The sequence below is a fragment of the Microtus oregoni genome, unplaced genomic scaffold (genome assembly GCF_018167655.1).
Source record: "Microtus oregoni isolate MIOR12 unplaced genomic scaffold, Mior012 000002F_ref0000024, whole genome shotgun sequence".
NCBI lineage: Eukaryota > Metazoa > Chordata > Mammalia > Rodentia > Cricetidae > Microtus > Microtus oregoni.
The window spans coordinates 29,628,485-29,649,014 of record NW_024543061.1 but is presented as its reverse complement, the minus strand read 5'-3'; the positions used below and the strand labels follow the sequence as shown (position 1 = coordinate 29,649,014).

At 44.6% G+C, this 20,530-nt stretch overlaps 1 protein-coding gene across 3 annotated transcripts in view; it reads left to right on the top strand.

Annotated features, from left to right (window-relative positions):
* The window catches only part of Eefsec (eukaryotic elongation factor, selenocysteine-tRNA specific), a 214,559-nt gene that overhangs the window by 103,012 nt on the left and 91,017 nt on the right, over positions 1–20,530 (top strand). For 2 of the 3 annotated variants that reach the window (XM_041644822.1, XM_041644812.1), the window contains exons 3-4: positions 7,131–7,227; positions 9,870–10,034. In XM_041644822.1, coding sequence (XP_041500756.1) covers positions 7,131–7,227; positions 9,870–10,034 — 262 coding nt within the window. The remainder of the gene's footprint in view (positions 1–7,130; positions 7,228–9,869; positions 10,035–20,530) is intronic. The other variant, XM_041644817.1, reaches the window with a different exon arrangement.

Here is a 20,530-nt window from a genome sequence, read left to right as displayed (position 1 = left end):
TAAGCTTTTCCAAACTGTCTGTACCTTAACATAATTGGCCTGTTTTTGTTTTTGTTTTTTTAAAGAGAACTCATATTCTTCCTTAAATGCGGTTATCTTGAAGTACAGTTTCACATCACAAAGTGTAAGACCACTCTGTGGCACAGATAAAAGGCAGGAAGTTGTCTTACAGCTTGCCTATCAGAAATGTCTGTGGACTGGTACTTTTCACTTCTTTTCAGGACCTGGACCAGGACCTGTCCTTCCTGCTGAGTAGATCACCCTGCAGATTGCTAAAGGCCACATAAGGGTTATTTCCTGCATTTCTGTTGAAAAATGACACAATTCCCAGTGTTCTTTCTGACTCCTACTTGTGGGTCAAGATGTGAACTCTCAGCTGTTGGCTCCACAATCATGGGCCCTAACCCTCTGAAACCCTTAGCCTAATTAAACACTTTCTTTTATAAGTTGCCATCACATGGTGTTTTATCACAGCAATAGAAAAGTAACTAATAAACAAGTGGGCATGTGTTTGTTTCTTGTTTTCAGTTCTCGTGTGTGTGTCTGTGTGTGTAGTGGAATCACTTGACTGTATGATACTTCTGTGTTCTTCTTTACTTCCTCACTTTAAATATGACATCCTGTTACCTGCTGGTCTTCATGTCTGAGAACAGCTCTGCCCTGCTGTTGCTCTCATACACATTTCTGAGTCCATTTCTTTCCCAAGCTGGGGAAAGTGCCCTTATCACTAAACATGGCTGACATCTCTCTACTTGTAGATTTTGAGTTAATGATTTGAGATTGTTCAGCTTCTTAACTGTGCATGTTAATATTTTCATCAAATTTAGGAAGGTGTAGAATATGATTTTGTCATTCATGATGCTCCTACTCCGTTCTCTTGATTTCAGAAAGCACCATTGACCTTCAACTGTTCCACCTTACATGCAGTTGTGCTGTATAGCTGGGTTCTCTCCCTCCTTTAACCCAGGTGGAATGATCTCGGTTGTCAGCGCTTTATTTTGCATGCTCAGACCCACTTCTGACCTCCTCAAGTGCAGTTTTCATTTCAGTTCTTGCATTTCCCAACTCTGGAATTGTGTATGAGTGTGTGTGTGTGTGTGTGTGTGTGTGTGTGTGTGATTTATAATTGTTGAATTAACTTTCCTAGGGTGATTTAAACAGACATCTACTCAGTCCAGATAGGGAGCTGATGACAGACCAAACTCGATATCACCAAAATCCACCTTAGTAAACTGCTGAATTTATTTGGGCTATGTCACTACAAGAGCATGGACAACTTTAAGGAGGTTGTATCACTGAAAGCTCACGCCCTGCAAGAATGACACCTAGTGACAGCCAGAAGCCCGGGGCTCTCTGTGTGACTTGCAGGCTGCTCCACAGCATCTCTCTCCTTAGAAGTCCTCAAAACTTACTTAACCTAGCAGAAGAAAGGGCTGGGCGAATCTGGTTTCAGGAACTTCCTGGCACTTCCCATTGTTTCCTTTCTAAATAGAACTTCCTGTGTCTTAATAAGCTTCACAGAAGAGTAAGTGTTTCAGTTAGGAGGAAATTGCCACAGTTATCAACTAGAAAGTGTGTGCGTGCGTGCGTGTGTGTGTGTGTGTGTGTTGGGTTTTTATTTGTTTGTTTGTTTGTTTGCTTGTTTGTTTTTTGAGACAGAATCTCTATCTAGCCCTGGCCATCCTTATCCTGGAGCTCTCTCCATAATCTAAACTGGCTTTGAACCTACTGAGGTCTGTACCAACTGTCTTACTTTCTCATTTGGTAGACTATTGTCATCTTTCCCTGTAGTTGTTTAGACTTGGTTCATTTATTTGAACACACAGGGTGGGGGCGGGGACTGATGTAAAGTCTAGGAGGGCTTCCTGTGGACAGTTTCTGCTAATTCTTTTTCTTACATGTGGACTCTTCCCTTTGTACATTGTAATGGGTAATTTGATTGTCAGCTTGATGGACTGGTAAGTACTTAGAAGGCTAGCATAACACGTGTCTGGGTATGTTTGTGATGGTGTCTGCAGAGACGATGAACTAAGTTGTAAGACCTCTCTGAATGTTGGCAGCACCATCCTGTAGGTGAGGGACCTAGATAAGATAAAAGAAGAAGAAAAGCCAGGCATTGTGGTCATTCTCTCTGTGTGTTCCTGGCTGTCATGAGGTGAGTTGTCCTGCTCCCCCATGCCCTCCCTACTGTGATAGACTCTGAAACCCCACGCCAGAATAAATCTTTTCTCTGTTAAATTGTTTGGCTCATGTATTATATCATAGCAAAAACACACATGCCCCCTCCTCAAAAACAAAAATAAAAACCCAAACACTGAACTATGTGCCTACATAATAAATTTTTGATGGAGCCTAGGCATTTAGAATAATTTAATGTGGTAGTTTTGAAGTCACAGACACCCTCACTATACTTGGTTATAGTTTGATGACTTCTTTTTTGAACAGATTGTGTAAAGTCTGTGTTCTTTGTCATGATGACCCCGAGTTAACATAACTCCATTCAGTTAGCTTACTGCTCACTAATGATAGGACAGAGGTTTCCCCAGGTGCTAGGGTGTAGGGTGTTTCTTGCTGAGGAGCTTCTATGTGTATGATGAGCCAAGCTATCAGTGTTCCAGCAGGCAGTTGACAACTGTGCCTTAGCTTCTACTTTCTGTTTACATAAAACCTCAAATCAGAAGTGAGGCCCAGATTCTTCTAGGGTTTCTCTTGAGCACACACGCCCTGTGCCTGGAGTGACCTCAGTTCTTAGGATGTGTCAGAGTTTTTCCAAGCCAGCTATGAGCATCTGATTCCTTAGCTTTTCCTGCTAAGCTTTTCAAGCAGCTCATTGTTTGTCTGAACTGTTACCTCTCACTTCATTGTGTTATTGATTACTTCTCTTTATTTTCAACAGATGCCCTCAGGGAAAGGGCTTTTGCAATGAGAAAATGAGCTGGCTATTGTCCTATTCTGGGTTCCTGTCTACCCTCGTTGTAAGAACTGAGTGGGCAGACAGCAAAGGCAAGCGAGGGGGGACTTCAGTTTCATGCAGGAGTAATGCCTTAAACAGGAAAGTAAAAATTCACATAAGAAATAGAAACTCTGGGGCCCTCAGCAGCTACAGGATGGCAAACAAGAGGCTGTGGGGACCATAGCTCCATGTGCCCCAGCAGGTTTTGGGGTACAGCTCAGAAAAGTCAGTGGCAGTAGGGTGCTAGAACGCTCTTAGCACCTCAGATGCCAAATCAAGGAAAGTTCCTTTAGGACAGGTCTATAGAGACCTGTGCTACAGAGACCTGCTGCTCCAGAGACCTGTGACCCCAGTAGCAGTAGGAGGTATGTGTGGAAGGCTGGGGTCACAGGTCTCTGGAGAAGCAGGTCTTGGAGTCTGGAGACAGCTGCAGGAACAAATACCTCAAAAAAGCAGCTGGAGCACGGAATCTTGCAGGCCGAGTCAGGAATGAGTCTGAGACAGAAGCCTGGTACAGTGAGTCTCAGCAGCATCTGTCTTTGGCAAGTCTTGAAGGCAGTCCTCCTTTTCTAAAGAAAGCAGCATTCCGGAGCCTGCCTTCTGGCCAGAGCCAACAACTGAGCTCTGAAGTCTTCATTCTCTTCCTCCTCTGGTAGTCTGGCAAGTCTCTTTCTCCCCTTCTTCCTCTGTGTTGTAAGGGGACTGGGAGTAGAGCGTGGGGAACCCTCCTTTGGTTTTTTTTTTGTGTTTGTTCCTGATGCTTTGAGCTTGCTTTCAGCTGCATACCAGGGTCTCTGTCTCAAGCCATCCAGTCTGTCACTACCAGCTGTCAGACACATCCCACTATGTTAGGGATCCATCCTTACATGGCTTCTTCTTTCTATGAGATTGATGTGGGCTTGGGGTCCCTTCAATCAATTGTGGGAGTCTTAAATATAGCCTATTTCTGCCTTCTTGCCTTTGGGGTTTCTGGACCTCTTCCTACTCCTATTTAAAAGTTCCAAAACAGGTCAGATACACATAGCCTTTCTTAGGGGCCTTCTGGGAAACTACCAGATGGGAAATGGTTATATTTCTCTGAATCAAGAGCTTTGATAGAACTAAAAACCCATTCTGCCCCCCTCCAGGACCTAGCAGATGCTGGTTTTCAGCATTGTTATGGTTTTTAAGGCCACTACAAAGTTGGGGAGTAGGTGGAACAAAACAGGTTAAAAATATCTATTTTTTAAAGACTATATGCTTTTTATTTCATTTCTATGGAAATCTAGAAAACGCCATGTTGCGGGAGGTCCTTCCGCTCCTCCAGCCAATAGCTGCTGAGATACCAGCCCATTGGGGCGTGGTCTCTCTCTCTTTAAAAAAGCGGAGTCTTCCCTCCTGGCTCTCGCTTCTGCTTTCCTGGTCTCCGCGGGAACGGTGGTTCTGTAAGTCTTATTTCCCCATTAAAGCTGTATATATTTTTACAATCTGTCTGCATTCATTTTACGCTGTTACAACGCCAATATACAAACAGTAAACTGACAGTCACATCGAGTTAGTTGGGACTGAGGATTGAGGGAAACGACACAAAGGAACATTAGGAAAATGGCAACACTCTAAAACTGGATTATGGCAAATGGGTGTACTACTCTAAAAATTTATTTAAAATCCCCAAATAATATATTAGCTATGGGTTTTGATATGTAAATTAGATTTTTAAAAAAGCTGTTTGGAATTTTTCTTCCTTTTTTTCTTCTTTTTAAAATTGTTTTTATTGAGCTATATATTTTTCTTTGCCCCCTCCCCTTCTACCCTCTGACCAATGTAGGGTTGGTGAAGATCTGTTTTACTTACTTTCAAAGCAAGATTTTTTTTTTATGTGAATGAGTATTTTTCCTACATGTATGCCTACACACCATGTAAATGCCTGGTGCCCATGGAAACACCAGGAGATGGCATCAAATCTGAAACTAGAGTTACAGACCGTTGTAAACCACCATGGATATGCAAGGAACCAGACTGGGGTAACTTTGCAAGAACAGCAAGTGTTTTAACCACTGAGTCATTTCTCTAGTCCACTACCTGTTTTTTTTTTTAATTGACTTTTATTGAGCTCTACATTTTTTTCCTTCTCCCCTCCCTGCCTCTCACTTCCCCTTCAACCCTCTCCCAAGGTCCCCATGCTCCCAATTTACTCAGGAGATCTTGTCTTTTTCTAATTCCAATGTATGTCTCTCTTAGGGTCCTCATTGTTGTCTAGGTTCTCTGGGATTGTGATTTGTAGGCTGGTTTTCTTTGCTTTATGTTTAAAAACCACTTATGAGTGAGTACATGTGATATTTGTCTTTCTGGATCTGGGTTACCTCACTCAAAATGATGTTTTCTAGCTCCATCCATTTTCTTGCAAAATTCAAGATGTCGTTATTTTTTTCTGCTGTGTAGTACTCCATTGTGTAAATGTACCACATTTTCCTTATTCATTCTTCAGTTGAGGGTCATTTAGGTTGTTTCCAGGTTCTGGCTATGACAAACAATGCTGCTATCAACTTAGTTGAGCACATGTCCTTGTGGCACAATTGAGCATCCTTCGGATATGACAAGAACTTTAAATCTTTGAAGAAAAATATCTATTTTTAACTTGTTCTCGGAAACCCAGTCATTTTTTTTTTTACTTTTCTTGTTCAAGCCTTTGGTTAACTCCAGAGTTTGAAAAAGTTGGATCATTTCTACTCCTGCTTTTGTAGCTTCCATAAAGAGGCCCTTTACATGTACTTTTTCACCATGACTGTTTATATTCGAAAGTCTTGTTCATTCTGAGGTTCATAGCCTATGGATTCCCCCAAAGCCAAGCTAAGTCTGTCCTTGCCATTATGCCTTTTGCAGTGTTATTTGTAATAACACTAAAGCTCATAAATGAGGAACTTCCAAGGCAAGCATGTAAATTCTGGATTTCATACTATTGTGCAGCCAACAGTGATGAAGATGAGACCAAGAGGGCATGCGTGAAGAAGGGGTAGAAAGCCAAGTTCCACACTTAGAAGGTCTATGTTTACTCCTAAGGTTATAGCTAGAGTCTTGGAGTAAGGCAATATGCCTCTGCAATTTTCATTTCCTCGTCTACCGCATGACAGAACCATGGTGGTAAGTTGGGGTGTAAACAAAACATTCATGTTTAAGCTGTCATTGTGCTTGATGTTGCTGTTATTCAGTAGAAAACTCTGTGTTATGATGATCACTAAGATAGTAGGGTATGAGGTGGCATCCATACATATGAAATATCTGATGTAAGATTTTGAGAACATGGAACTAGGGTGTGGTGGTTTGAATGAGAATGGCCCTCATAGGCTCATTTGTTTGAATTCTTGGTCCCCAGTGGTGGAACTATTTTGAATAAACTAGAAAGTGTGGTGTTCCTGAAGGAACTGTGTTACTGGGGGCAGGCTTTGAGATTTCAGAAGACTCTCTCCCTTCCCTGTCTCTCTCTCTCCCTCACTCCCTCCTTCCCTCCCTCTCTCTGCCTCCTATTTATGAATTAAGATGTGAGCTCTCAGCTGTTTCTGCTGTCATGCCTTTGCTCTGCCATCATGAACTCTAACCCTCTGAAACTGTAAGTCCCAAATTAAACTCTCTCTTTTATAAGTTGCCTTTTTCATGGTGTCTCATTACAGCAATAGAACAGTAACTATCCAAGGAACTTTCCTTGGTGCAAAGCATGGAAAAGCTATGTTTAGAAGAGAAGATAGCGCAGTGAGGGGATTATACACTGCTTCTCTTTCCTCCTTTCCCTGACAAAATTACTAGTTTTGTTTTATTGAAGATGATTTAAGTAAGAGATTCTTCTTGGAGAGGCAGGGCTTCCTACATGCAGCTTTAGGGACTTTGGGGTCACCATTAGTCCTGAATTTCAGAGAGCCAGATTGTGTGAGTCTTTTTAAGGGCCTCTTGTATTCTAAGTCCTACCTAGGTTCCTGCTGCTTCCTGGGGAGGCTCCGGAGGAGTTGAGCTCCTAGTGAACCCCTAGATTCTGATGTCCAAAGGTAGAGCCTTTCTCTGTGGGGCCTCTACTTCATTGCCTGGCAATCCAGAGCAGTGGTGTTACCTTCCCATACTCACCTGAAGAGTGATATGCCAGCAGTTCCACAGATCTGTCCTGAGTTATGCCTCTATGACTGTCACGATGTTTGTTGTTCTGTTTCAGATTCCGGGGTGCACCTGTTATTCCTGTGGCAGCCAAGCCTGGAGGACCAGAGGCCCCTGAGACAGAAGCCCCACAGGGCATCTCAGAACTCATTGAGGTACTGTCAGCTTGAATTCATGTTGCCCTCTGCTCCAGCCCTGCTCAAGTAGCCCTCCACGTCTCCCTCTGCCTGAGATGGAGAGGCAACTCTAGCAAAAGGTCTCCAAGTTTCATGGGTCTCCCACTCACTCTGATGTCAGACTCCTCACCTCCCTCAGAAACTCTAAAACAAAGGGCCATAGAACCCCTGGGTATTAGACTGTGCAGAGTTCTTCCCACCCACTGTGTATTCTAGTCTATCCCTTCTCTTTCACACACTTTAATTCAAAGTGGTGTCTACCAAAGTTACCAGTCCCTCAAGCCTACCATTCTCCCCCTCTCCTCATCCCTCAGCGTAGACTCTGCCCAGTGCACCATATCTGATCACAGGCCCATTCCTGTCCTTCAGATTGTGCTGGTCTCTCTAGTCTGCTTGCAGCTGGAGCAGCACAGCCTCCATCCTGACAGCCTCCACTGGAGGAGTAGACATTTCATTTTGCAGAACTATGAGCTTAAGGCTCAGGCCTTTCCTCCTTGCTCAGTGGCAGTGGACAGAGACAGGCAGCCCAGTCATCCAGGTGAGCCAGTGTCCTTTCCTTCTCACTGAGCAGAGAGTGCTGAGAGCATAGCAGAAGCCCAGAGCATAGTAATGGTACTCACCAGCTTGCTAGGGAATGGGACTTCCATCCAGGTATCACCCTGGTGGTCTTGGTGAATACTAGTTTGACCACTGTCCTTGTCCAGCAGACAGGGATGCGCGCAGGGTGATAAAGATAGTGATGTGAAGGAAGAAGGCGGTAAGAAGGAAGGACCGAGTCACTTCCCTGAGCTCAGTCACTGACATGGGTGCAGGAGCTCTGTACTGGACCGTGCTAGTGTTGGCCTACCACTGTTCTCTGACAGGACTCAAGTGATTCATTGGTGTGGTCGCACACATCCTTAGAGGCTAAGGTTAGGAGATGGGAAGTTTGAGGCCAGCCTACTTAGTGAAACCTCTTCTCAAATAACAGGTATCAGGTGATCGATTTCTTGCAGTGAACAGAGTTGCAATACAGAGAAGGTAATGGCACTGTCACAGAGATGCTATGAGGCTAATTGAGTTACTAGGGGGTGATTTGTTTACCACAACAGTGACATAATTTGGCATATTAGTCTTCACAGTTAAGTTCTTAACATACTGGGCCTGTAACATTTTCAACAGCTGGAAGGCTGAGAACTCTTTCAGAGTTCAGAGACGTGAAATAACCTGCCCCATTCACTTCATGGCAAGTTTATGAGCACATCCCCTCCTGAGACATCTGATCTATGGTCTTAATCTCATGGACTGTCCTTGCCTGGGATGCAGGCTTGCAAGATTGCTAACGTGGCCCCCCAGGTGTCACACAGGTCTCATCTGCCATGTATCCTCTTCCCCCTCATCAAGCACCCATGATAGATAGGCAAGTGTGGAACGTCAGTTTCTCCTAGAGAAGTTACTTCCTCTTGAGAGGCCTCTCCCTCAGGGCTGAATCTCCCTACCTATCACATCCCCATGCTCCCACTATATGAAATAAACTGATAGGGGCAATTGTGCTATTGCTGCCCCCTTTCTGTTGGGGGCAGGATCTCATTAAGTAGCTCAAGCTGGCCTGGAACCTTCTGTCTTCCATTCTGAACCTTTGAGGGTTTGTAACACAATGCCCAGAGTTCCTACTTTATGTGAAAGAACAGAAGAAAAAAAAATAGATCATTTATTTACCTGCTTATCTTAGTGGGAACTCAGACCAAGACCAATGGTCAGAGTTTGTTGGGGTCACCTGCACCCAGATCCCCAGAGCTAAGTTCACATGTAACTGCCATGTACTGGTCATGCCTATATTTTACACTTAACAAATGTTTTCTGGAAGATGCTCTTGTTACTCCACCAGTTTTAGGGAACACAAATCTGGGATCCTAGGATAATTCAAGCAAAATCCAGAAAACTATAACTTTGAAAGATATTTGTATGTTCCTTTAAGGAATGAGTCTCTGTGTAAATCTCAGATCAAGTCTCTTCTGAGTCTCTCTAATTTTTTCCCCCAAAGGAGTTGTTATCATGAGACAATGCTTTGAGAAGAATTATTTATTCCTGACCTGAATACTTGGACATCATTATACTCCTTCCTGAAATCAGAAAGTAGAAAATACAAAAACAGTTTGGCCTCTGCACTTTTGTAAAAAATAGTGATTGCTCTGCCTATATCTCAAGCACATAAATGACCTGAGGAGCAGGGGCCAGTTGGTACTGTTGCATATGGAAAGTGAGCCATGAAGGAAAGGTGGAATCCCAAGTCACAGTAGCTTCAGGGCTGAATTAACTTAGCTTTCCATTTGTTAGGGCCTGGAAGAGGGCAGAAAGACTCCATAGCACAATCACAGACCTTGGCCTTGGACCTCAGGCATAGGCTGCTGCCCCTGGAAGCCAGCCTTCTACCCTTTCACCTCAAGTTTTCCCTCCTTTGTCTTTTGCTCACATTCCTTTCCTCTATAGGATGGAGGCCTCACCGAGTCCTTGTTTCCTCTCACTGAGTTAAGTTGCAGTATTAGTTCTTTGATCTGGGCCAGCTTGCCAGGTGGCCCTGGAGGATAGCAGTGACATAGCCCTCACGCCTGTACGTAGCTATAGCAACATTTCTTTTCCAGCTCCTGAAGTCCCAGATATCCATCCCAGCAAGAGACCCCTCAGGACCGTTCCTTATGTCTGTGGACCACTGCTTCTCCATCAAGGGTCAGGGCACCGTGATGACTGGAACCATCCTTTCAGGCACTATTAGCCTCGGGGACAGTGTGGAGATCCCTGCCCTCAAGGTCAGTCCTGCCTTGACTTTCCTTTGTTCCCCATAGCAGCAGAGGAGAGGACAGGAACTTGGTTTTCAGGGCAGCAGAGTATACTGTACCTTTCCTAAGTCTTCTCTCTTTCCTGAGGGGTGAGGTAGTGGGCAGCTCTGAGACACCATCCACTGCTCAACCATTCTGGATTCTAGAACTGCTGCTTTCCCAAGTCTCACAGCGGTGACTGTGTGGTAGGGGCTAATTGGGGCTCATATGAGAGGTTCCCAAGATAAAGATGCTGTGTCTTCAGGGGTAAGGTGAGTTTTAAGAGCATATGGCCCAGAAACTAGGGTGTCAGGGTGAAAGTCTAAGCTTTCTGGATGTTGGCAACAAGTATGGTAGAACTATCTTTCTATCCTTTGTACCCCAGGCTAGCCGTGAATTTGTGATTCTCCTGCCTCAGCCCCCTCAGTGCTAAGATCACGCGTGTGTGCGTGCCACTAAACCAGGCATTAGAGCTCAGACACCTTTTTCTTAGCCATAAGAATCTTAAATCCCTTGCAGTTTTGGTGCAGCCGTCCACTATGCCACTAATACAGATCACTCTGCCTTCTCAGTGACCACAGCAGGTGCCCTGAAAGCCCTTTGAATACCCTTAGGAAGAATGAAGGCTTATGTTCTCCCCATCTCCTCCTTCTTCAGGTACCATGGCCTGTTTGACTTTGATAATGACTTTATTTAGAAGGTATTACTTAATTAGACCTAGTGGTACCCACCTGTAATCCCAGCTATTAAAGAAGCCGAGGCTGGGGACCTTAATATGCTCCTGTCTCCAAAAGAAAAAGTGTATGTGTTGGGGCGGGAGGAGTGGAACTGACAAGAGCTCAGTGGTGGAGTGTTTGCCTAGCGTAAGATCTTACAGCATAATGCCCATGTTTAAGCATATGTCTGGGCACTGAGCAAGCAGGCCAAAGCTCAGCCCTTGTCCTGAGCAAGAAAGGGTCATCCTATTCCTGTAACTTTTGCCATCTTTGGTTTGGAACAGTGTGGTTGGGCACAGGAAAGGGCATTTTCTAGGGACAGAGATGAATAGTGTTGTATGTCACATGAAGGAAGGTAGAAGAAAGCAGGGAGATCCAATTTGGGGTCCGGGAGAGACTGAGTTCTTATAAATCCAGAGACTCCATGGATGATGCAGTCAGAACTGGGCAGCAAGGCCCTGTCCTTTCCTAAGGATAATTGTGGATTAAAATCCCCTTCTCTTCCCCCAGTGTAGATATTCCTCTGAAGATCACATAAGACGAAGCCTTTTAAAGCCAGGGATTACAAGTATAGATTGTACAAAATAAAGCATAAAATTATGAAAATTGAAAACAAGAAGAGAGCTGTGACTATGTGCTAACTCTTAGTTGGAACAGAAAGAAAATTGATGCTAAATTTCTGAACAATTCCTGTGTTCAGCAAGGTAGACCTGTAGGGCCAGCTAGACTAGCTCCTTCCACTCTGGGCAAACACATATTGGCAGCTTGAGAGAGGAACTAAAGATAGGAAAGAGTTGTAATGGCGCTTTCAGGGGTGAGCTTTAATATAGGGGTCTTTTGGGCATTTGAAGGAGTAGAGAAGGCTTTTGATGGCAGAGTCAGTAGCTGCAGGGCCGAGAACAAGGGCTTGGAGGGAAGATAAAACCAACATTCCCCATCCTGGGTAGGCAAACAGACATTTGTGTGGGGATATGATCTGAAACCCCTGGCCACCCTTTTTACCCATCTACATCCTGACCTGTAACCTCAAGCTTGTGACAGATGTTTAGCACCTGTACATCCAGCTCTTCTCTTGCTGTGGTATACCTATATTCCCAGGTGACTTCTCAGGAATCTTACTAGTAGGTCAGGGAACGCAGAACTTGTGATATATTTGGATAGTCAGCTAAGATTTTCAAGCACACTTAAAAGTGAGGTATGGGGAGAAAGGAACGAATCAAGGAAGAGCTATTAAGGTGTGGTTAGTCCACAGATTCTCAGACTGTTTAGACTGCTAAGGATACTGGAATTAGGGGACAGCTGTTGAGAAAGCACAACTGTAGTGGGGGGCTTCCTTTCATTGAAGACATTAGGGTGTGCCTGGTGGACCCAGTCAAACATCTCAGAAGAAGCTGGGATGGAAGAGGGCTTGTTGAGGAAGGATGTATGGGACCCCTCATGTTTAATAGCACAGATCCCTGTGTGCACATGGCATATCCTACATGTCAGAGACTTGAACTAGCAGCATCCCTGGACAGGAAGGTGCAGAGACCTGACAAAATGGGCTGGAATACTACATACATGAAGTGATAGTCCTTCTTGGCTTAAAAATTCATGTATCCTTTAAATATATATGAATGAGAAAAAAACTATGACAACTCTGAGCACAGAACCAGAGAAGTGGGTCTGGGATTGGACTGTTGGTGTCCTGCCCCCAGACAAGGCCTATCATGTGCCCAGAAGCTTTGTGGGCATGTTGACATTCTCTTCAGAGGCTCTCATGGGCAGCACGTGCACAGACGCTCACCTCGGAGCCTAAGTCCCAGTTTCTTGACCTATAACTCCTCCATTGGCTGTGATTCGTGACCAGTGCCTGTCAAGCATGAAAGGCATCATAAACCGTGGCCTTCTTCCAAAGCACAGTACCATCCTTGTCAGATTTCACTAATAGATGCGGACACATCTGACCGTGTGAACTCCTTGGAGGCAGGACACAGCCATTCCAAATTAACAGTGCATCCCCCGGCCATACCTTGTCTGTTTCTGCTGCCATGTCCATTCCCGGCTGGGGCTGATTAGCTGAGTGAGGAAATTCTCATTTAGATCCCAGAAAGGTTTTACAGCAAACATCCTGAGAGTCACAGCTTTCTGGCTGTCTTGGGTCTATAGGTTAGGGGATCCATCTGGTGAGATTTTATCTGGGGATTGTATGCGAATCATATTCCTGATGGTGATTGACTACTGGGTTGTAATATCAGAAACTGTCAGAGCCTCAGACATGGAAAAGAGCATGCTGGGGCTTCAGAACATACCTGGCATCTTCCTGCTCTTTGGGCTCAGCCTCTCTGTGCTACACTGATTTAGTGCTGACAAACTGTGCTTGCTTCTGGCCAGGGTTGTGGGGCAAGGGATTCGGGAGGATTGGGGTAGTGCTTGGCAAGGCTTGCACTAGGAGTGACAGTATCTGAGTTAACATTTTTGCCTCTTTGTCACCTCTTGGTGTCACTTGGGGAACTCTTTTTGTAGATTCAGAGAGATAAACGTGGTGTGGCCGGGCTGTAAAGACACCATCTCTAAGGGCTGCTGAAGGACTTTATGAAATGCGATGTCCTTTGCAGACAGCTCAGCCGTTGCTGGGATAGTGGTGAGATGGATTAGTAGCATAGTAGATACTTAGTTTATGAGACATGTAGAGGGTCAGAATTTGATAGCGTATTCCTCCAAAGTTGTCATGGTCAGACTTATTTTGCTCTAGAGAAGAATAGGAAAAATTCTACACTATGGGGCATTGTTGCTTTTACCTTTGTCTTGGCTCTTAGAAATTGGTTACAAGGTGGCTGAGATTATAACATATGGGAAGAATAATTTTCCTCACTTCCACAGACCTCTACCTCCTTCTACTACTATTTCTTTTTTAAGTTAAAAAAGAATTGAGACAGGGTCGCATTATATACCCTTATAGCCTATAACTCACTATGTAGACCATGCTATCTTTGAACTCAGAGATCTGCCTACCTTTGCCTTTCAAGCACTGAGATTAAAGGCTTGTGCCACCAAGGCTGGCTCTGTCTGCTTTTCTTATCTCAGCCTTGGTGTGCTCTGCTAACAGTCCCTAAGGTCCTTTGCACTCTCAAAACTGCAGGTCTCTCCCTTTGGAAAGCTGCTCTCCTGACCTGGGCCTGTGAGCACTTAGCCTGACACTCAGCTTGCCATGGCAATATTTGTCTCTGAGTTTTTATTTCCATTGATGCTGACATCCTAGCTGTCCATCTGTCCTCAGGACTAGTCCCTGGATGACCCCTACAAATATGTGATTAATAGGAGAAAAAGACCCTAGAGCAAATAATTGTTTTTCAGTTGCATTTGATTGGTATTGGATAATGGGTGTCCTTGGAGGCCATGTTTACCTTCTCCTGAGGCTATGTCTCCTCCTTTTTTTTTTTTTTTTTTGGTTTTTTTTTTGTTGTTGTTGTTTTTTGAGACAGGGGTTCTCTGTGTATCTCTGGCTGTCCTGGAACTCACTCTGTATACTAGGCTGGCCTCAAACTCACAGAGATCTACCTGCCTCTCTCTCCTGGGTGCTGGGATTAAAGGTGTGCACCATGACCGCCCAGCTGTGTCTACTCTTTAAGGCAGTGTCCTGATGCTTCGTCAGTAAGCAGAGGTAGAGATGTACCCTAGGGTCACCATGTGGTCTTGTTTGGGAGAGCAGCTCATCCTATGTCTAGGGCTAAGGCCAGGCCCTGATCTAGGAAGCTGCTCTTTCTTTGTCTGATTTTCATCTAGAAGTTATATCCTGGCTTCATAGATAGCTGTTGTTGTTGTTGTTTTTTTTTTTTTTTTTTTTAGAAGAGCTTTGCTGAAAGCAGGCTTCCTATGAATTTAATGCTTTTATAGGTTAGTTTTGTCAATGGAGACTTGTGGAGCCTGTTCTCCAGATCTGCATGTGCCTGGGGGTGCCAGAAGCCTGGGCTTGGAGGCCCTTGCTCACTCTAGTGGAGCAGCAGAGCAGGAGAGATGCAGTGGTAGAAATTGTCACAGTCAGGGGAGAACTGTGGGGCTACCCTTTGAGTAGATCAGCTCTTGCTTGGTAGCCAAAAGCCATGGCTGTGCCCACTGAGGCCACTGCTACCACTCCTTCACCTCACCCTGCCTTCTGTTCCACCTTTTTACTACACCTAGCATTGACAGAGCTACCTTAGACAGACAACTGCCTGTGTCCAGGTCTCTGACCTGCTCAGCTGTCTAGACCTATGGTCTCAATGTATACCCTGTAGTCCTCTCATGGCTTGGCAGATTGTAAGCTTTCCTGAAACTGGCACCTAAGCCTCAGTGTCAGACCTAGAGCCTCTCAGGACTACCTGCTGCTCTCAGTGTAATAGCCTTAAGTGAGGTAGAAACTAGGTCAGTCCTGTCACGAAACTGGGGAAGCCCCTCTGCAGATCTTCTGGTATCAAGCCTATTCTCCATGCCATACATTTACCTTTCTACGTTTCCAGAAGCCTTCACATCTGAGATGTCATACTCCTATGGTTAATCCCTAGTACTACTCTATCCCAGAAGGCCAATCTGATTGGGTAGGGTTCCCTTCCTCTGTCAGTGAGAGAAAGTTAAAGTGAAGTCCTGGGCCTTGGGAAGCTAAGGCAGGAAAGCCAGCCTTCAGACACTGGAGAGGAAGGAGGTAATGCCTGGAATGGAAGATCATAAATATCATCAGCTACCATTCCTTGGGAGACACAAGAAAGAGGGAGAAGCAAGAAGAAGGGCCTAGAAGTAGAGACTGAAGATTTCTGGGAACCACCTACCTCAGGACTGGGTTCTTTGAGAGCCACATCTCAAGCCCGTCAGGCCAGAACATCTGCTCTCAGCCAGAAGCACCCCAAGTGGCAGGAACAGAGCCTTCTCTTCGGCTGTCAAGAGTGTAAGCCTAAGCTCATCACTGTAGCCAAGAAAAGTTAGGTGTTCTGACTGGCTGGCTACAGTACATGAGCACCCTAGAGCTGCAAGACTTTGGGGGGGGGGGGGTTCTTTGAGAGAGCTGGGATCTGTTGATAGAAAGCAGTGTAACTGTTTGGTAGGAAAACGGGAGGTAGCAACCTACTTTGCAGCTCAGGCTCTGGGCATATATTGACTGTATTTTTGAGGCTTTCCCCTCTACTCCATGGAACAGTTACATCACATCACATCCTCCTTGGTTAGTCCACCATGATTTAGCAAGATTACACAGTATATCTACAAAAGGGATTATGGGTAGGGCTTTCTGCCTCTGTCATTGTTATTGTCTCTGTCTCAGCCATCAACCTCACATAGAACGCCCCGACCCCATAATCCTTTTTGCTTAGTCCTTAGAGAATTGCAGCTCAAGTGTTGATCTGAGCTTTATACAGCAAACAGTCCAGGATACACTAGCTCATGAGACTTTGCCTTCTTTCTTAAGGATGTGAATCACTTTTGTAGTGAAGCTGTAATATCCTGTGGTCTTAGCAGGGCTTGGCTGAGGATGGACACTGGCAGGTGAGAGCAGGAGATTAATCTCAGGAGGCAGGTGGCAGGGAGGAAGGTTCTTTGCTGTCAACAGAAGTTGCATTCAGCATTTTATGCAAGTTTTGTTCCTGTGGAAATCCTGAAGGCTTTTTCACCCCCTCAATTCCAATAACTACTACACTATGTCAGTCCAAATATTATCTGCAGCTTGACACACTGATCCCAACATGCACCTCCATGGTGCCAACATCCCTCCAGTGCTGAATTGGGTAGGTCTCCCCTTCATCTTCTTCTGGCCACAGTTTTATGCTGTTTTTTTTTTTTTTACTTTTATTGATTTTATTGAGCTCTACAGTTTTCTCTGCTCCCCTCCCTGCCTCTCCCCTCCCCTTCAACCCTCTCCCAAGGACCCCATGCTCCCAATTTACTCAGGAGATCTTGTCTTTTTCTAATTCCCATGTAGATTAGATCTATGTATTCTCTCTTAGGGTCCTCATTGTTGTCTAGGTTCTCTGGGATTGTGGTTTGTAGGCTGATTTTCTTTGCTTTATGTTTAAAAACCACTTATGAGTGAGTTCATGTGATAATTGTCTTTCTGGATCTGGGTTACCTCACTCAATATGATGTTTTCTAGCTCCATCCATTTTCTTGCAAAATTCAAGATGTCATTATTTTTTTCTGCTATGTAGTACTTCATTGTGTAAATGTACCAAATTTTCCTTATCCATTCTTTGGTCAAGGGGCATTTAGGTTGTTTCTAGGTTTTGGCAATGACAAACAATGCTGCTATGAACATAGTTGAACACATGTCCTTGTGGCATAATTTATCATCCTTTGGATATATACCCAAAAGTGGTATTACTGGATATTGAGGAAGGTTGTTTCCTAATTTTCAGAGAAATTGCCACACTGACATCCAAAGGGGCTGTACCAGCTTGTACTCCTACAAGCAATGCAGGAGTGTTCCCTTTACCCCACAACCTCTCCAGCATAAGTTGTCATCAGTGTTTTTGATCTTGGCCATTCTTACAGGTGTAAGATGGAATCTCAGAGTTGTTTTGATTTGCATTTCTCTGATGGCAAAGGATGGTTGAGCATTGCCTTAAGTGTCTTTCAGCCATTTTAGATTCCTCTGCTGAGAGTTATCTGTTTAGGTCTGTGCCCCATTTTTTTTAATATTTATTGAGCTCTATATTTTTCTATGCTCCTCTCCCTGGCTCTCCCCTCCCCGCTTCAATTCTCCTTCAAGGTCTCCATGCACCCAGTTTACTCAGAAGATCTTCTCTTTTTCTACTTTCTACTTTCCATGTAGATTATATCTATGTAAGTCTCTCTTAGTGTCCGCTTTGTTGTCTAAATTCTCTGGGATTGTACTCCATTTTTTTTTATTTGTTCTTTTGATGACCAATTTCTTGAGTTATTTGTGTATTTTGGAGATCAGACCTCTGTCTGATGTGGGGTTGGTGAAGATCTTTTCTCATTCTGTAGGCTGTTGTCTTATCTTGTTGACTGTGTCCTTTGCTTTACAGAAGCTTTTCAGTTTCAGGAGGTCCCATTTATTAATTGTATCTCTCAGTGTCTGTGCTACCTCGGGTTGTATTTAGGAAGTGGTATTCCTGTGCCAATGCATTCAAGTGTACTTCCCACTGATGGAGGAAGGTCATTGGTTAAAAAAAATAAAGAAACTGCTTGGCTGGCCCTCATAGGTTAGAACACAGGTGGGTGGAGAAAACAGAACAGAATGCTGGGAGGAAGAGAAAGTAAGCTCAGACTCGACAGCTCTCCTCTCGGGAGCAGACGCCTCAGAAGAGATGCCATGCCCCGCTCCCGGGCAGACACACTCAATTAAGCTCCGACCCGGGATGGACGTAGGCTAGAATCTTCCCGGTAAGCGCACCTAGCGGTGCTACACATTATTAGAAATGGGCTAAATTAATATGTGAGAATTAGCCTAGAAGAGGCTAGATAGAAATGGGCCAAGCAGTGTTTAAAAGAATACAGTGTCCGTGTAATTATTTCGGGGCATAAGCTAGCCAGGCGGCCAGGGTGCTGAGGACGCAGCCCCGCCGCTCCTATTACTACATCCCACTTTCTCTTCTACGAGGTTCAGTGTGGCTGGCTTTATGTTGAGGTCTTTGATCTATTTGGACTTGAATTTTGTGCATGGTAATAGATATGGATCTATTTTCATTCTTCTACATGTTGATATCAAGTTATGCCAGCACCATTTGTTAAGTATGCTTTCTTTTTTCCATTTGGTATTTTTTGCTACTTTGTCAAAAATCAGGTGTTCGAAGGTGTGTGGATTAATATTCGGATCTTCGATTTGGTTCCATTGGTCCTCCTGTCTGTTTTTATGCCAATACCAGGCTGTTTTCAGTACTGTAGCTCCGTAGTAGAGTTTGAAGTCAGGGATTGAGATGCCTCCAGAAGTTCTTTTATTATACAGGATTGTTTTGGCTATTCTGGGTTTTTTGTTTTTCCATATGAAGTTGAGTACCGTTCTTTGGAGGTCTGTGAATAATTTTTCTGGGATTTTGCTGGGTATTGCATTGAATCTGTAGATGGCTTTTGGTAAAATTACCATTTTTACTATGTTAATTCACCGTTTTATGTTTTGACACTCTACCCTCAGGTATAGTGCAAGGCCCACAATGCTACTAGGGAGGCCTGACTGATCAGATGCTGTGGGTGAATCAGAAACTTTGTGGGGCTGGTCTACTTAGGGTCTCATGTTCTCAACTTACATTTGATAACTTTTAGAGGTAGTGGATTCAGAAATGGAGCTGGAATTTGGCCTGATGCAAGGAGAAAGCCCAGAGAGGATAGAGTTATTTAAATTGCTTCCTGGGTACTAGACTGTACTCTGAAGCCACATAGATTACTAGTGGGCCATTAGCAGCAATCTGAAGACAGTGGTATTACCCTGAAAATCCCCACTAGTCCTTTGCCCTATCTTTTACACAAGATAAAATAGACATGGGTGCTGAAGTCTTCTCAAGGCCAGTCAGCAGGGACCTCCATGTATGCTCTGGCAGGATGTATGCTCTTCCTTCCGCAGAAGCTCCCAGTAGGTAGGAAATTTAGCTGGAGCTGACTTCAACTCAAAGAGCCAGCTAAAAGTCTTGGAGCCTCCTGTAGTCATTCTATGAGGGCTTGACCCTACAACAGGTCTAGCCTGTTCCCTTAGGGGTTGAATGCACATGGTTCTGTGCAGGAAAAGCTACATCTGGGCCTAGGTCCCAGTATGAGATGTGACAGCTACAACCTGGGTATCTTGGAAGGGGGCAAGCCTGGAGCAATGCCCTAGGTAGCCCATTCGCTGAACTTCCCACAAGGGCTAATTATGTTCAGCCCTATGGGCTTGAGAGTCCCATTGTTGTTAGTCCTCCAGAATATCTATGGACTTATGGGTCTGAGACCGCAGATAAAACCAACCTTCCAAAACAGATACTGCCTTACCGGATGGCTGTCTGCAGTGAGAGCCATGTGGACTGGGAGACACGTGAAAGTCTTCCCACCTACAGTCTGAATTCACACTTTCTACCACCCTTTCTCTTGAGGGTCAGAACTTGCAGAACCATGCTAACTGGCTTATACTTCCTATGTGGGCAGGTAGTTCCCCGTCTGCTGTAAATAGGGGTGAACATGTCACCATCCTCGGATAAGAGTGAGGGGATTGCATAGCTGTTCTAATTTACTTTTCTCTTTTAAGGATTTATTTGGCTTATAAGTTACAGTCTGTTATTAGAGAAAGTCACCGTAGGAACTTGAAGCAGAAACTTTGGAGAAACACTGCTTACTGGCTTGCTTCTCCTGGCTTGTGTGCATAATGTGTTTGTTTGTATACAATGTAAGCTCACCTGCCCAAGGGTGATATTACCTACAGTGGGAAAGGCCCTTCCACATCAATCAGCAATCAAGAAACTATCCCACAGATATGCCCACAGACCAATCTGATGGAGGTGATTCCTCAATTGAGGTTCCCTCTTCTCAAGTATAAGTTTGTATCAAGTTGACAGAAACTATAATAATGCAGGTCCCATGCATGCACCTCAATGCCTAGGTTAGATCGGTGTTGCTATTGTTGACACCACAGGATGATCTGGCTTCTGCCATCCTCTGCTGGTAGTAGGACTTCACCCAGTGGATGCCTGTAAAGCAGATGGGTGACAAGGAGAGTCTGGCCACTTCTAGTGGATATCCCTGTGGGATCTGCCTGTTGTTGGAGTACCAGTTTGGGCAGGCAGTCTCACAGACTCGCAGAGTGGCCATTGCGTCTGTATGTTCTACCACAAGGCAAGGTCC